This window comes from Amblyomma maculatum, chromosome 8 (genome assembly GCF_055883805.1).
Source record: "Amblyomma maculatum isolate TAMU_Amacu chromosome 8, ASM5588380v1, whole genome shotgun sequence".
Lineage (NCBI taxonomy): Eukaryota > Metazoa > Arthropoda > Arachnida > Ixodida > Ixodidae > Amblyomma > Amblyomma maculatum.
Genome location: NC_139351.1, coordinates 120,722,313 through 120,739,264, shown reverse-complemented (window position 1 = coordinate 120,739,264; position 16,952 = coordinate 120,722,313). Strand labels below are relative to the sequence as shown.

General features: G+C 43.9%; 1 protein-coding gene across 1 annotated transcript in view; it reads left to right on the top strand.

Moving 5' to 3' along the window:
- LOC146182357 (uncharacterized) overlaps window positions 1–16,952 on the top strand; it is a 96,384-nt gene that overhangs the window by 78,146 nt on the left and 1,286 nt on the right. Inside the window, exons 11-21 of the mRNA XM_084577449.1 lie at window positions 4,085–4,138; window positions 4,219–4,287; window positions 5,000–5,032; window positions 8,807–8,863; window positions 9,060–9,128; window positions 9,705–9,737; window positions 12,391–12,444; window positions 13,898–13,978; window positions 14,072–14,104; window positions 15,503–15,556; window positions 16,838–16,903. Coding sequence (XP_084433575.1) covers window positions 4,085–4,138; window positions 4,219–4,287; window positions 5,000–5,032; window positions 8,807–8,863; window positions 9,060–9,128; window positions 9,705–9,737; window positions 12,391–12,444; window positions 13,898–13,978; window positions 14,072–14,104; window positions 15,503–15,556; window positions 16,838–16,903 — 603 coding nt within the window. The remainder of the gene's footprint in view (window positions 1–4,084; window positions 4,139–4,218; window positions 4,288–4,999; window positions 5,033–8,806; window positions 8,864–9,059; window positions 9,129–9,704; window positions 9,738–12,390; window positions 12,445–13,897; window positions 13,979–14,071; window positions 14,105–15,502; window positions 15,557–16,837; window positions 16,904–16,952) is intronic.

Sequence of the window (16,952 nt, the reverse complement as noted above, 5' to 3'; positions counted from 1 at the left end):
GCGAAGACATTTACGATTGAGAGTGAGCAAGATGGGCAAGTGATCACTACCCCAAGAATTAGAAAGGACTTCCCAGCGCCGAATAAGACGCGGTGATGAGAATGTAAGGTCCAGTGTAGTGTCTGCTTGAGAGGGATGGAGACCGATACGGGTCGGCACGTTAGGTTCGTTGCACAGGGTAAGAAGAGTTTGATCAAGGGCGTCATATAGGTGTTTACCACGTTGGTTAGGCTGAGATGAGCTCCAGGCTGCGTGATGTGCGTTGAAATCTCCGCCAATAAGAATAGGATAAGGGTATGCTGCGTTTTCAAGGTCAGGGAGCCAGGAACAGGGTTCTGCCATGACGTTACCTGGCCGGAAATAGGCCGATGCTACGACGAAAGGTTTTTGGCCAGGGGGGAAGATTTTTACTGCAACAATCTCACGAGTGGAAGAGCAAAGGGATTGAAGCGAGAGCTGAGTGGAAGGACAATCGTTTCGGATTAAGACGGCCGCCTGTCCCTCTGAACGGCCGTTTTTATGTTGGATAGTAGGTGTCTGGTAAGTGCAGTAACCAGGAATTTTACAAGGACCGCGCGTTTCTTGAAGAAGTATGAAAAGAGGACGGCGCTGAGGCACAAATGTACGAAGGGTAGGACCGTTCTGATTGAAGCTTCTGCAGTTCCATTGAATCCCATGAGCCATAGTGCTCATGAAAGGGGCACAGATTTACGGCGCTTACTATCGTCTGTGAGTGTGGTACGTTGGAACTCCTCAAACATAGTCTGCAGATGGCTCTGCATGGAAGTGAGGGCAGCAGTAAGAGTTGCATTAACTTCCTTTCGCAGAGTTTCTTCCAGCTTCTGTGTCTCTTGGGCGCGTTCCTGTCGGATTAGCCCGAGCATGTGGGTATAGGCGGAATCAGACGCTGTGACCGGTTGCGGCCGGCGGGTAGGCGAACGGCTTTTGCGGCCCTTCTGTGAGCGGCTGCGTTGCGGAGTCTGGGAACGAGTTCGGGTGTCCATTGTTATCTTGTCCTTAGTTATCATCTCCCGGAGACGCTGATTTTCCTGGCGTAGTTCAGATATTTCTGCTCTGAGGCTCTCAATGACCTCGGCTAAACCTGGAGAAGAGGTCTTTTCAGCATATGATACATGTTTGGAGACAGTATGTGAGGATGTCACCTGATGCGTATTCGGTTCATCCGACTCCTTAGGTGCCGATTTGTCGACAGGCTTTGCATAAGCTCGAGCCGGGCACTGGGCACTCAGGGCGATATGCGTGGAAGCGCCGCAGGCTACGCAATGAGGAAACTGCTTGCAGCCGGGGTCCTCAGGGTGCGGGTTCTTACCGCAATCCCGACAAACGGCGGGAAACGAGCAGTATTTGGCTACATGGCCGATGCGGTGACAGTTATAACATGCGACTGGGCGCGGGCGGTATTCACGGATTCGTGTAATCTCGTAGTCGAATACTAGCCGAGAAGGTAATGCGTCTGATGCGAAGGTCAGAAGTAGCAAATTTGTCTTGCCGAGCATGCGTATGTCTGTGATTTCAGCTGTCTCGCAGCGCAGATGTGCCATGATATAGTCCATCGTGAGGCCTTCTCTAATTCTGATCACACCTCGCGTGCTGCCAACCGCAGGCTGCTTCAGTGGGGACGTGTCCACATCGAACGCTTGGACAGAATCCCGCGTTCGCGCGATTAAACGGGTCAATGTACACAGCTTCTTGAAATGCTCAGCGTCCCTGACAGTTATGCGGATGCAGTTAGCAGCAGAATCAAAGCGGAGAATGGCCATATCCGAAAAATACTGAGACGGAGCGCTTTGCTCTATTGCGTTGGTAATAGCCTGTTTCGGGATGTTTGTGACATGCACTTTGTTAAGTGGCCTGATCAGAACAGTGAAATGAGGACGACTCACCCGTTCTGTGTGCAGACGTTGCGGGGACACTTGACGCTTGCGATAGGTTGAAGTCATGCTGCATCCTGTAGTTGTCTTAACCTGAGCAGGAGGGCTTGCAGAGACAGTCACAGCTGCGGCATCCATTTCCTCGTGCACTGTCGGCAATAGCGGGTAATCAACGCTCCCTGTAGCTTGTGGCGTTTGTGGCGTCGGAGGCACCGTTCGGCTGGATGCGAAGTACGGCGCCGCGTCCATCTTTTCATGCCCCGCCGGTAAGAGCGGGTAATCACAACTTCTCGTAACTTGGCTTGACTGTGGGGTTGTAGTCGGTGTAACCTGTGGCGTTTGTGGTGTCGGAGTCAGGGTTTGGCTGGATACGTAGTATGGCGCAGCATCCATCTGCTCGTGACCCGCCGGTAATGGCGGATAATCGGAACGCCTTGTAACTTGGCTTGACTCTGGGGTCGTAGTCGGTGGTTGGCACGGAGTGAAGGTCGCCGGGCGTAAAATTTTGAAGGTCACATCTTCCGGATGCGCTGTGGCGGCAGCGCCGCCCGGCTGTGGCCCGGGAGCAGCCGTGGTCGTGGTGGGCCCTGAGGGCGTCGATTAGGCTTAGCCCGTCAGAAACGCTAGTCCTTGAAAGCTTCGAATTGAACAGCGAGCCGAAAGTAAAATTGTTGCAAACAGGTGCCGAACACCTTCACTGACCGTTTCGAGTGGGTTCAGGCCATATCGGGTCTAAAATCCACATACACAATTCGAAAAACACGGAGCCGAGGTGAACCGCGTCAGCTCGCTCTCAAGGCCGAGTCTCTTATCATACCGATATCTAACGGATAAAATAGAAGTATACAAGCTACTGGCTCTGTAGCTGAGCCACCTCCGCTGCCTCGTGCGGACAGAAGAGAAAATAGAGAAGAAAGAAAAAGAAGAGGGAGAGAAAGACGCGCGCCGCAATTAACAACAGCCACCGTCCACCACCGAAGCGGTGGCGGGTGCAGTGACGGCCTACAACAGATAAAAATTCGATGGCAGGCTAGTCCCCGCCGCAAGCGGCGGTGACCTACCTATCCCAGCCCCATCAGGGCCAGGACCAGCCACACTCCTCCCCCCAAAGACAAGTAACCCGCGCGGTGAAAAGAGGTAACCCGTGCGGTGATAATATTATAAAAGAACGAGTTAAAGAGTGCTAGCAAAAATGGGAGTCGAACTACTTACTGTCTTAGGCGTTCGAAAGCAAACCTTTAGCCGATTTTTCGTTCTCCGCACGTACGCTTTTGTTATATACATGATATTTAGTACAAGCAGATTTTTTGCACTAAGGGCTGCATATACAGACAATTTAGAAAGCATTCGGCTAATGCATGTGCTTCATAAGCTGGACACGAAACACATCATAACTGCAAAGGCGGCAGAGACAATACAGTAGTAGTAAAAACATTCATTTCGTAAAAGAAGAGTTAGAGAATATGAGGTTGGACAGAGGCAGATTTGGATCTTCAGTGGTCGGTCTTCCTTAGTCGAGGTTACCGTTGGCCTCCGCCATCGCGTTGGCGCTCGTCAGAGCTGTGTCTTTGGGCCGGAGTCATTTACGAGGTCCCTCACTGCTCTAGACTAAGGCTATCTATCTTTTATAACAAATGGCTTTTTTCATAGCCACAGTCATGACGTACTACCAAATCGCTACAAATCTGTACACAGTCGTCAAACGTAAAGGTGAATACGAGGGTAACATTGCGATAGCAAGCGCTTGCCTAATTTCGAACACCGGCCTCATGTAAACCCTTCCAGACCTCTGTCGAAAACATCTACAAAGCGCTAAGGGAAATGATCGAGACCAGTCAGCTGAGTAAATCCTCATTTCTTATAGTTAATCTTGTGAACGAAACAACGCACCTGTTGTTGGCAACTCTGCCAAAACCACAACTTAACAGATGGGGCAAGTACCGTTATATGGAAAATACCCTGACAGCATGTAGGAATGAAGGGTGCAACAGAAACCCTGTCATTTGTCCCGTCCTAGTGATCGCGCTGTTTTGATACACCAAACATATAGCAGCAAACCTTACTTGTGACGTATGGACTCTGTCCCCTCCGACTGTTCTGATGTCACCATTACGTAGATCTTTGGTTCCGCTGCACCCAACTAGTCAACTTTATTTTCGTAATAAGACTTTTTCGCCGTTCTTTCTTTGCAGGCCTACCCGAAAGACCGAATCAGGCGGCTCTGCAGATGGAGGTTCATCGAGGAAGTAATGCAAAAATATTCCACCTCCTTCTCCGTCCTGTCTTCTAACTGCTGGTCTCTTTCTCCTATTCTTTCGCGTCACAGGACGAGATACACAGTTGCGAGGAATGCGTGGACAACTACACCCTGCCGGTCCCGTACGAGTACGAGGACGTAAGTGTTCCGTTTACCTCTAAAAGCCTTTGACAGCTTATCTTCCCCTTTTCTCCTTGCACATACAGGCAAGCGCCTTTGACTTAAATTTTAAAGAAAAGGGCGCTCATATTATGCTCAATGGCTTTATGATTAAAAGGTAATGACACCCGTAAATCAATTAGTTGCTTCGACTATCGCTTCAATTAAGTACAGTACATTGAACAAGCTATTGTCTCAGCCATTGCAACAGCTATTCGCCATGCCTGAGAACGGGCGAAAGATGCAGACTTAAGGGAAACAAGGTTCATTGGTTAAGCGATGGACCACCCGATGGACCTGGCGACCGAGCTATTGATTTAATAGTATAGCAAACCAAGTTTCAACGCAGGATATTACTTACTGACTGACAACTTTGGCACGTCACTCTTGTGTAGAGAGCTCGAATGGCGCAGTTCTGTATGCAGAAACCGACGCCTCGTAGCAGCTTCTTTGCATTTAGAGGCGACATTGGAGCTGAAGTTGAGTCAAATAGATTTGAAAGCAGGCTGGGATAAAATACATCTACCGGAAGCCATAAGCTTCTTTTTTTTTTGTTTTAGTTACCCGATGCTTCTAGCAGTTGATCGCGATCACTCTGCGCAAATATAACGTAGACTGCACGCTCTAATGCATTGGCGCGAAACAAAGCTAAAACTGTGGCGGTTTTTCTTCTCTCGCTTCATCTTCACAGGTGTGGACCATGAGGAAGAAGTGCTTGCCTCGGGTAAGAGGAACATTCAACAGTCTCATTTTAAAACAGTATGCACAATCGTAGCCTTCTGAATGTACGCACGGCGATTGTTTTTGTTATAGGATTTTTATTTTAAAAACTACTAGAAATATTTATACTCGATCTATGCAGATGGGCTGTAGAACAAGATGAACATTGAGTAGGTTATAGAGTTTAATAATTTCGCAATTATGCAACTAAAATTAACTAATACATATTTTGCATTCTTACTTTAGGAGGCAGAGTAGAACGAGGGGAAGACAGGTACACGGTGCAAAAGAGAACCGAACAAGGGTCGAGGGGGACCCTCAGCTCGCAAGCCAAGCCAACGTTTCGAAAAGGGGACTTGTCTTCGCCTGGGCAAAGTTCCCCTTCGACAAGTCCCCTTGTCGAAACTTTGTCAAAGCTTTGGCTTGGCTTGCGAACTGAAGCTCACCCTCAATCTTTGTTCGTTTCTCTTTTATACTTTAGGAGGCAGTATTGTGAAATGAAGGCTGCCAAAGTCAAAGGTCCGTTCCCTTTTTAAGCTGCCTTATTCGGAATGTAATTCGAGATGCTGAACTTCCAAACAATTTCACGGTCATTTCAGCTGTGCCCTTAAGCGTATAATCACGCCCGGCCTGCACCCCCCCCCCCCCCTACCTCCTTTTGCGAATCCTCTTTAGCGGACATGCACTTTGCTGATTGATTAATTTACACTAATCTCTTAATTTGTTCCTTTATTATCTCACAGCTGACACATTATGTGAAAAACCAGCTTACACAGGCCGAGGATTCTGGGACGCATTTGAAGTGTGCGGAAGCTGCACATCCCGATGATAACGGTCCAAGTTTCCGAACAAAAAAAGGACGCTTTTAAAGTTTTGTTCCATGTTCGTAACTGTCGTACAGTACCAACGGGTTCACTTTGTGGAAATAATTGTGAGGAAACTAAAATATTGTGGATACCTTTTAAGACCACAGCAATATAAATGCTTTAAGCTTTTGATACGTAGCAAAATTTCGCTTCTGATGTTTGTCCTGTACTCACAACGAGTAATTAGGACATTCCATGGAAAACCATTGTGATGCGTTTTCATCTAATCGTCAGGCAACAGTAGAAAATTGTAAAATGCCTTTATGAACATGTTTATAGAAATTCAGTTTGTTCTTCGCTCACAAAAAGTAGACTGGCACAAAAAATGAATTGATAGCGTTCTTGAATATTAATGGCAAGCAACTAGAAGCCTACCGATAGAAAATGTGCGGATATATCAATTGGTTGCTATCGCGATGTTAGACAATATATGATAAAATTGCACAAAAACTATTTCCCAAAAGAAGTCCATAACTTCTGAGAATGATAGTTGAAAAGCAACGCTTTAACCTAGCCGCACTAAGTTTGCCTGCATGACCTAAGAAGTGCGTCTCCGTTTTGGGATCCGAGAGTCCAGGAGGGTTCGATTCTCATCTCACTGTGGTCACGTGACGTCACACAACCCGTAAAACCAATCAGAGCCCTGCCAAGTCACCTGTCAACTACCACCTGCAAGAGGCATATGCCCGTGTGTATTCGCTCGTAACACTGACGCTAGGTTTTCTGGAAAACGAGGCGTCTAACACTATCGCGTTAAGGGAGGTCGTTGAGTTGGCTTTCACGCATTGCACATTTATAAAAAAGCGTTGCTTGCGCTTTTTTTTTTTTTTCTGAATCAAATACAGATACTGTTTGTGTATTTTATGATCTAAAATAAATTAACATGATTTCTGTAGCAACCCCACACGCAGCCGCGCTCTTTCATAATAATGAAATGCGGAAAAGCCAACTCAACGAGCTTTCAGGTGCATATTTTTGACGTTCAGTATTTCGAGCCATGTTGCCAAAAAACAACAAAACAAAAATATTTTAAAAAATGTACATGCCTTCGATATTCACTACCTTCAATTTCGCATTACGTATTGCCTCTTAAAATCAGATATTAAAAGTTAATCAGTTATTTTCTTAATTATTTGCGTAACAATTAAATTGAAGCTGAAGCGAATTTTTGGCATTTGAACCAGATTCAACGGTTCGGATATATGAAGTATGTGGGTAAAGTGTGCTAAGTAGTTTCGTGCTAGCATTTAAAGTAATGACGTAAGATGCGTTAGATGTGTAGGCTTCATCTTAATACGCCGGAGGCGTGCAGAAAAACTACAGCTGACGTCTTGTTGCCGAATTTTAAGATTTCCGCTCGCTTCTCTGCGTCGTCCAATACTGATAAACAACTCTTCATGAACTATATGTTCAGTGGCATTGGTTTCCTTCCTTCAAGCAATTATTTCTTTTGCTTGCAAAGTATAGCGTCACTTCATATAACTTCATCGTTGCAGCCCCATACCGGTGCTGTGCACTGTCACTTTATTCAATGATTTCGTTGGCAATTCAAATGCTAGCATAAAACGACTTCGCAATCTTTACTTGCAGCATTCATAAATTCGTCCCATTCAAGCTCGTCGAATTCTAAAACCTCTACAGTTTTCCTTTAAGGTCTACATCGCACATTATGTTCGACTTCTTGTAAACCCCACCTGCACAAGCCGCACTTAGGTCGCACCTTTCGTTGTTTCTGAAGTATAAATCTACGAACAGTAAAATAAATAACCAGTTATACGTATGCGCCTAATAGCATCTGTTTTTCTTACGTCGCCACATTACTGTTGTATTCTGTTCTCCTTTTTCATTGCTCGATGCTTCCCCTCCTATGTAATGCCCACTCAGGCCTTTAGTGTAAAAAAAAATAAGATGAAAAAGAAAAGAAACGTCGAACAAGTATAACGAACCATATACTACCTGACTTTCGTTGACTCGATATCATTATATGGTTCTTTGCTTAGTTCCTTCTTTTGCGATCCACCTCGTCCGTCTCCGCTATGTCTTCGTGACACGTCATATATCTAATTATTTTATAATTTCAAATATTTTAGGTTATAGCTTCAAATTGTTGGTACGAGCCCCCTCACCGTTTTTCAGGATCAGCTTTCTTGGGCATCACACTTAACTGAGAAAACTGTGAAATATTGTAAGATGCAGTTATGAAAATATTGATGAGCCGCCAGGGTTCGATCCCGACCGCCGGCGGCTGCGTTTCGATGGAGGCGAAACGAAGAGGCGTCCGTGTGCTGTGCGATGTCAGCGCACGTTAAAGATCCCCAGGTGGTCGAAATTGCCCCGGAGCCCTCCACTACGGCACCCCTTCCTCTCTTTCCGCCTTCATCCCCACCTTCCTCCCTTCCCTTACGGCGCGGTTCTGGTGTCCACAGAACAAGTGTGACAAATACTGCGCATTTCCTTTCTTGTGAACCAATTATTATTATTATTATTATTATTATTATTATTATTATTATTATTATTATTATTATTATTATTATTATTATTATTATTATTATTATTATTATTATTATTATTATTATTATTATTATTATTATTATTATTATTATTATCACTACTACTACTATTGCGTGCGCAAGTTTTTCCTTTTGCTGATATGAACTAATATGTTTTATGATATGAGATGTTTCATGAACATATCTACTAGAGGTAGAGTCTCATCTTCTGACCCGTTTAAAAATCTTGCTTTTTAATCTTATCTCACGTTCGCACCAAACAGTGAAGACTTCCCTTGAAAAAATCCAACGCAGTGCGCCTCTGGCAATAAACTGCAGAAAAGTGCAAGCTTTCAGAGGCAATGTCTGAGAATATTTCACGTTGACGAAATTGACAAAGTTTCGGTCGTTTTTCACTTCCAGCCCACGAGAAAAGAATTGCTTCGAAAGACCTGTGATTGGTACTACAAACACCAAGAGGTCAGTGCTGTTCTCGCTTTGTCCGTGTCAGTCGAAAAAGTAAGAAAAACGAAAAAAAAAAAAAAAGAAACTCAATTTTCTTTCGCCTGGAGAGAAATGTTTGCTTTGATTTCATCTCTAGTCTGAGAAGACAGTCAGTTTTTTAATGCTGTTTTACCTGACTCGATACTAAATGTGCCTAAAATATTTCTGCCAGGTGGAAAAAGCAGCTTGCGAAGCCTGCGTCGAGAAGTCCAATCTGCACGAAGACGCGTCGTACGCATACGTAAGTTCCCGCAATCCCTAACACAACGCTTCCAGCCTGCTGCAATGCTCGTACTCTAGTAGGTGCTGCATCAATACAAATTTGACCGGCGTATAACTCTACGGAATCCGCCTCTTTTGGTGACCTATTTTTATAAATAGAAGATAAAGAAGCTTTGGTTCTAACTGCGCTTTAATAGTTCGAGGGTGCCGGATATATTTAAACAAAAGGGTGCCAAAATTCAGGCTTTGGTTTACGATGCTCGAAATTTCTATATACAATAAAATGTTCTTACCAGAGGCAGCTTGAACTTGCTAAAAAGAGGGAAGAAATGGGTAAAATAAAAAGTCGAGCTGCAAGAAAAAAAAATATAGTTTGAAAATAAGTTTGGAAAAGAAGGAGAAGCGCGAAGATGGTTTAGAAGTGAACCACTATCGAGATAAGGCCGATACTCTCCGTCAGGTCAATTTCTTATGCGAGGCTTCAAGCGGCTTAAAAACCGTACTGGTTAATTTTCCTAAAGTGCTCTAATCTGTGCACGTTATCGGCTCAGTGAGCAGAGTGTTCTCATTAATCATGTCACGCTTTCGCCCACAGGAAGCACAAGTGAGAAGCATTTGCATGCCAAGGGTGAGTTTTATCTGTTTCTTATTGCTCTAGATAAACGACATTTTTTTTTATAGCTAAGCGCAAATTTGAACCAATACAGAAACAAAAGACACAATAAACTTCACTTTTTTTTTTTTTTTGTTCTTCCTAGGCATTCGTGCACGTGCAGTGAGTGATATAGATGCTGCTGATTTCTTACCAGCATTAGGTGATGAAGCTATCCTTCGTTTCGAGCCCGTCTATACGTAAGATAATGTAGCTGAATCGATTCAAAAAATTCTTGAGTCAGCTTATCTTTTGTTATATTACAGCTGATATCACGTTGACGAACGGCGCTTCGCTTTTATGATAACAAAAAATGACTTCGGGTATAGAGAAACTCATTGCGGGGCAGTTCAGGCTGCTCATCGCGTTTTGCCACAAATTATAACGCGATTTTTTGCGTCATGTTTTCTAACCTCCCACTCGGCAGTTCGAAGAGATCGAGACGGGGAAATCAGCAAGGCTTCGGCTCCGAATACCGCATCAGCTGAAATTGCCTGAATCACTACAAAAAAGTGAATCAGTGAGTCGTAGGGGAGAACGAATTTTCGAAAAATTAAGGCACAAAAATGCGAAAGAAAGAAGAATGTAAAAAAATTTAAACGGCGATTATGATACTCCATAATATAAATTTGAGCACAGCAGTTGACGTGTTTTTGCAATATACTACGGCAAACAATTTGAGATTTACTTGTATGACGACTGCGATACTCCTTAATGTAAAATCTGAGTGCAGCAATTCAAGCGTTTTTGCGATATACTGCGGCAAACAATTTGACATTCTTGAATGGCGATTACGATACTCCCTAATATACAATGTGAGAGCAGCAATTCAAGCGTTTTTGCGATATATTGCCGCAAACAGTTTGAGAGCTTCCTGAATGACGATTACGATACTCTCTGATATGAAATTTGAGAGCAGCAATTAAAGCATTTTTGCGATGATATATTGTGCAAATAATTTCAGAGATGCTTGTATGTATGTATATTCAGTTACAAAGCGCTCATTCACGAGCCAAGGGCAATTTCTCAGAAAATGAGAAATAAGAGCTGCGAGCGAGCGGCACAGAGTCCATGGCTCTTCTCCCTCATTTTTTTTTATAGATATTTATTGCCTCAGAGCATCAGTAGGGTATGAGATGGCTCGGTTACACAGACAACAAAGGCGACGCGGCTCTACAGTTGAGCGGGCGCATTAGAGCTTCGCTCTAAAATTCACTAGCGTTCATACGATGTGACGTTAGAAATCTGGGTTAACAACACTGGTGGTACATTTCACTTTAGCATCGATAGCATACGCACTGTATTCATTAAATTTTATTTTGCCGTTGCTTTTTCCTTTCTGGTGCTGCTTGGGATTATCGCAAGTGCATGCATCTAGAGGGTGCAGGTGGGAGTGTGGTGGGTGGAGGCTTGCAGGTGGCAGATGGATGCACTAAGGATAGGCCCAATATGGGAGTACATTGGCAATGCACAGGTCCTATGTAGGCCAGGTATTGCTAGTGCTGGGCCAATGTTGGGCCTATGCATGGTTCGTGCTGCGTGGGGAGGAGGCACCCTCCTGTGGGCTCTAAGACGAGCCTATTTGACAGAAGCTCCGCATTAGTGTCCGCACACAGGGGTTCCTTAAAGGAGTATAGACACATAATTTTGGCTTCGAGTTTTATTCTTTTTAATGATGCATAAGAGATTACGGTACATGCATCACTGGGTGTATCCGCTTACGAGCCCGAAATAATTTATAATCTAATTTCTTTTTTCGCCTGTTTCGGTTTCGGTTTGAACAGCCGAGCGATGGCTGTTACGTCAAAGTCATGTATAGGTCACGTGAGGGATGAGAGAAACAGCAATATAATCGTTCTTGTGTCGTTTGAATTCATTACAGCAGTAAAGCAAGCCTGCCTCAAGATCATTAATCACAATTGGAGAGTCAGCAATTATATCGCTGTTTTTTCATACCGCGCGTGACTGAGTCTTGATTGCGACGTCACAGCCATCTCTCGGCTGCTAAAACCGACTAAACTGACGTCAAAAAGGAATCGAATTAAATATTACTTAGTGGTCGGGAGGCGAAAATCGCTTAGGGATCCGTATACTGGAATGTCTTACGCATCATTAACAAACACAAAAATGCACCAAAATTTGGCGTCTATACTCCTTTAAATATGCTTACTATCGACAAGAAATTAAATGCAAACGAGGCTATTCAAATAGGGTCGCAAAGGCAATAAAAGGTGGATTGACTGGGGAAGAAAGCTGTACAAAATTTGGAACCACTTCTGAAAAGCAGCCATCGCGCTGCGGAAGTCATGGTCAACTGCGCATGCGTTCAATCTCTCTCACCTAAAATCTTATGCAGCTGTTCGCGAGTCATTGTGCCTGATGGCACGGATCCGCTTTTGTATTGATGCGGCTGCTGAGTCCAATAAGCGAACCAACGACCTCGTGCGAAGCAAGAGAAAGTCGTAACCATTTGGTCCCCGAGGTGGGCGCGCAGGTTCATAGATAAAGTACAAGTTATGTACAAAAATTTAACCTAAACGAACACAAAGGGAAGGCACGATCTAGCTCAATTGCCACATATCCGGATTGCTGATTGAGTTTGTTTGTTTGTTTTTTCATTTGCTTGCAGAAACCTCCCAGGGAAAGGGTCAAGGATGCCTGCCCTCGAAGGTTCAGACAACCGGTGAGACTGTTTCGTTATTCTATGTTTCAGCAGGCTTTACGTTGTACGTTTGAGGCAGGCAAGGTGCAAAATTGTGTGGCCCAGCTCAGCGTAACTGGAATACAAGGCCATGGATGCATTCCGTGTTTTTCGATGCATAGTATAGGTCCAAGGTAGTCCTATTATCATTTTATTCGAAAGGATTATGTGCGAGTCTTTTGAAAGGGTGAACATAATTTATACGAGCCGATCTTTAAAGAAGCACGCGTTGCACATATTCTACGGACTTTTAGAGGACATTTTACGTATTTTCTGTTGCACTACAATAACCCGCAACCGACAACGTGCCTGCGTGTAAACAGCGGGAAAGTTTGTTGTTAAAACAAAACAAAACAAAAATCTCGAATGCTAAAGGCATTACGAGGGCATGGTCCCAGGACAGGACCAGTCGTGAAACTGACCTTATACTTCACTGTTCTAACTTTACCAGTTGAAAATTTGAGGGAAATTTTAACGCATACGGCTGTTGTTATCGACAAAAAAAAAAAAAAAAAAGTGCTTACATACATGAATTCATTATCGGAAATTCATCACATTGAGCGACAGTTACAGACTGGAGACCACTTTACATTCAGTATTCTAGCAACCATGGGGGAGATCAGACTTCAAGTCAATGGATGGATGAACAAAGGGATATCGCGGCGTTATATGGCAAAAGCGATAAACAGGAGGCTAGGCTGACTTACTGTCGTTTTGTGAAAGCAGATCTTGCCATGGTTCGAAGGCAGTCTTGTGACATTAGATGAGTGTTTTTTTCCGAAGAGAAGGGTTTGGAAACATTAGTCAGAAACCAAGTTCATAGGTAGAAAAACATGCCGAGTAATGGCTATATATGCAAAACACACGACGTTCAGAGGCAAATAATTTCTCGCCTGAGTATTTCATAGATCTATAAAGTACGCCTCCATCAAGAGACCGGCTTTTCCTTCATTGATGGAAGTATGCCGTGTCTTTACTGTACTGAATAGATCCACTTAAATTGTGGATTTCTATTCTTCTGCATTCAATACAGAAAGCCTATGCTACGACGTCACCGCTTATTTCAGCATACTGCTTATTTCATTCTATTTCGTTATTCTAGCACATCTTGACAGTAGTCGTAATGAGGCTTGTTTTAAAAACGAACGATATCGATAATGCTAGCAGCCCTGTTGACTCCGGCATAATGACACTGTGCCGTATTCTAACGCAAGATACTGTACAGGATTTCAAAACTCTGTATAGTATTCTGTATAATCCTGTATAGTAAAAAAAAAAACAATAAATAAAACCGAACTTGCTTGAAACCGTTCATGAGGTTTTCAGCAAGCTGGAATACGTTGCCGAGCATTTAGTGAAGTTTTTATAAACAGGCGTTGGTAACAATATTATAGAATCTCCTTCTCTCTTGCATATCTGCCTCGCCAATTTTCAGGAAGAAATCCAGCGATGCAGAAAGTGCGCTGAGGAGTACATGAACGGCAACGAGGCAGACAATGAAGTCCACTCCCTGGATGTAAGATTTCTTTGCAGTTATTCGCAATGAGCTGAACACACTTTCATCACGCATAAAATTTCAATATCGTCGTTATTTTACCCACCTTTTCAGGTGCCACAGCTGTATCGGAAATGCTTGTCCGGGGTAAGAATATTTTTCGACGAAAATGCATGGTCCCGCGTCCCTTACATTACAGAGAACTAAGCATGCTGACGAACTCACGTAACCAAAGTGCAAGCATTTAAAGAGCTTTACTTTTCTGATAGGGAATTTTTAGAAGAGGATGAACAAACGTAATTACGAAAAGCGAACCACTGCTCCCCAACCACTGCACCGACACGGTGGTGCAGTTCTTAGGGCGCTCGACTTCTGTGCTCAAGCACGCGGGATCGAATCCCGGCTTCGGCGGCCGCTTTTCGATGGAGGCGGAAAGCAAGGCGTCCGTGTGCTGTGCGATGTCAGTGCACGTTAAAGAACCCCAGGTGGTAGAAATTTCCAGAGCCCTCCACTACGGCGTCTCTCATAGCCTGAGTCGCTTTGGGACGTTATACCCCACAAACCAAACCAAACCGAAAAGAGAAGGCTGACCGCGGGCTCTTGGAATGGGCTACTCTGTTCAAGAGCTTTATTGTTGCCCACTCCCGCCGGGGCCCGCGGTCTGCCAACGTTATTTACACTCCGAACACGAACAGCCCTATAATGGAGTAAAGAGGGAGTAACATGTTCTCTAGCGCATTCCCTATCAGAAGCAGGATATGCGGCCCGAGTCCTGGGATAGATTGTCATTAATAAAATTACAAAATATCTGTGGTCGGCAAAACACGCATTCTCAATTCAAAGCATGCGAAGCCCTCGCAATTTCAGTATCCTCTTGTTACTAACCTCAATACTTTTGTATCGTGGTTAAACGTGTTCTTTGATTAATATAACTGCTAAGATAAAATGCCAAAAAGCCCAATCTACTGTTCAGGACCAAAGGAATGCTGTTTGTCATGAAATATGCCTCTCTTAGAAACAGAACGCTATTACGTATATTTAGTGCCGAAAATCTAGCCTCTGTAGGGCGTAAAACGAGTGCCCTGCTCCTTTAGGAAATGCGCTAGACTCAATTTTTAATCCCCATGTAATGTTTACAAGTGGGTATAGCTGGTCAGCCCGGCCGAGAAGCCAGCAGAGCGTTTCCACAGTAGTGCGGAAGAAGGCATTATGAAAATAATTATCGAATATTATGGACTTTGGCCTTCGGAGTTTGAGGAAAACTTACGACCCTCGTTGCAATATTTCTGTATTAAGCCAAAACCTAGAGCTTTATTTCGCGAACTGGGTACGAATAATAACTCAAAATTACAAGATACTGGCACACGACAAGCCCTTTAAACATTCAGCTAATCATCGTTCATGAATTTTATTCCTCTTAAACTTCCGGAAATGTCAAGTACTCCCCAAATAGGAGAGCGACCAAGCCGTGAGATATCATGTGCTGACTAAATGGCGTATGCACGAATCATTAGCTCAACCATTCTTCGCCGTTCATTCATGCAGAACAACCTGAAGTATCGCCTCCTGGAAGAGTGCCAAGAGAAGATACAGGAACCAGTAAGTGAATGGCGCTTTATAGCATCGTGTACAGGATACGTAAACTTATCACGCTTGAGGACCACAGATTAACCGAAGGTTTTATTAAGGGAAGGCGCTTCTGCAAAATGTGTCGTCAGGGTTAACGCCATCACCTGATGATGACAGCAGTAATGACCGGAAGTGAGTTTTAAGTGAGGGTATAAAGAAGTTGGAGTTATTATTGAGTTATTGATTAGTCATTACTAATGACAATTATAACAAAATAAATAATTAACAAGTTATAAGCAATAATAATGCTAGCGATAATTCGCTTTAGCACTTAAAGTAAAAATAAAAATAACAAAATAAAGTATAATAAATACAAAAATAAATTAAAATAATACAGTAAACAATAAAATAATAAAATAAAAACAAAAATTACAAAAGAAGTGGCGGGGCTCTCGGCCGCGCTACTGATTTTCCGAATGCATTACGTGATATAAAGCCAAGGTCTCCGTGCACAGGAATTTGACCTTGAAGTCAGTCAAAGGTCAAACGACGAAACACTTGGAGTGCATGTCGCTATGGTGTAGCACCCCATGGTAGCAAAGGTCAACGTGAAAGGTAGCATACTGTTCGGTGTCACGTGATAACTTACGTCACATTATGACTGAGTATATAAAGAGCGCGCAGCGCCTCATGCCATTGCTGCAGCATGGAGCCCGATGAGGAGGACGCGAACGAAGCTGTCCCGTACACACTAGGTTTAGCATGAAGTAATTATACGACTAGCATTTTTTTTTTCTATTTGCGCATTTCTCAGGTTAACAAGTACGTCCCGCTCGAGTTTAAAGCAAAACTGGCAACAATACAACTATAACCTCGTTTTTAGAGTAATACAAGTGTTCGTATTACACTTAATACTTTGGCACATTTTGGACATGGTGTTTTTTACCATTTCATTAGTAGCACCGTTCGGCGCGCGCGCGTCCTCGCTATATCCCCACATCTGTGTAGAAGTTACAAATAGTTATGAGGGAACTGAAGGCGCTGCGCTAACGCATAAATCGATAATTTTGTGATTTACGCTGCAAGCTCGAACACGATCTGCTTTTTTCTTTTTTTTTCCGAACAAAGTTACTTTAAAAGATAATCGGAAAACACGGCCGAACAGCGGCCCTTGAATTTCTTGCATGATGATATGTCGCGTCTTACGCTCTCTTCAACACGGCGATTAACATTTCATATTTAGCCGTCGTTGTTACCTAGGGCCCTGCTAATTTTCACGTCCTCTGATGCATCAATCGCCGTCTCTTCCAGGAGGTGGCCAAGAAGTGCAAGCAGTGCATCGCCAGTACGTACCGTTGGAGGATACCCGAACACCTGGTGAGTCTCTCCCATCTCCGTCATTCCCGACCGTGGCCTCCGAGATCAC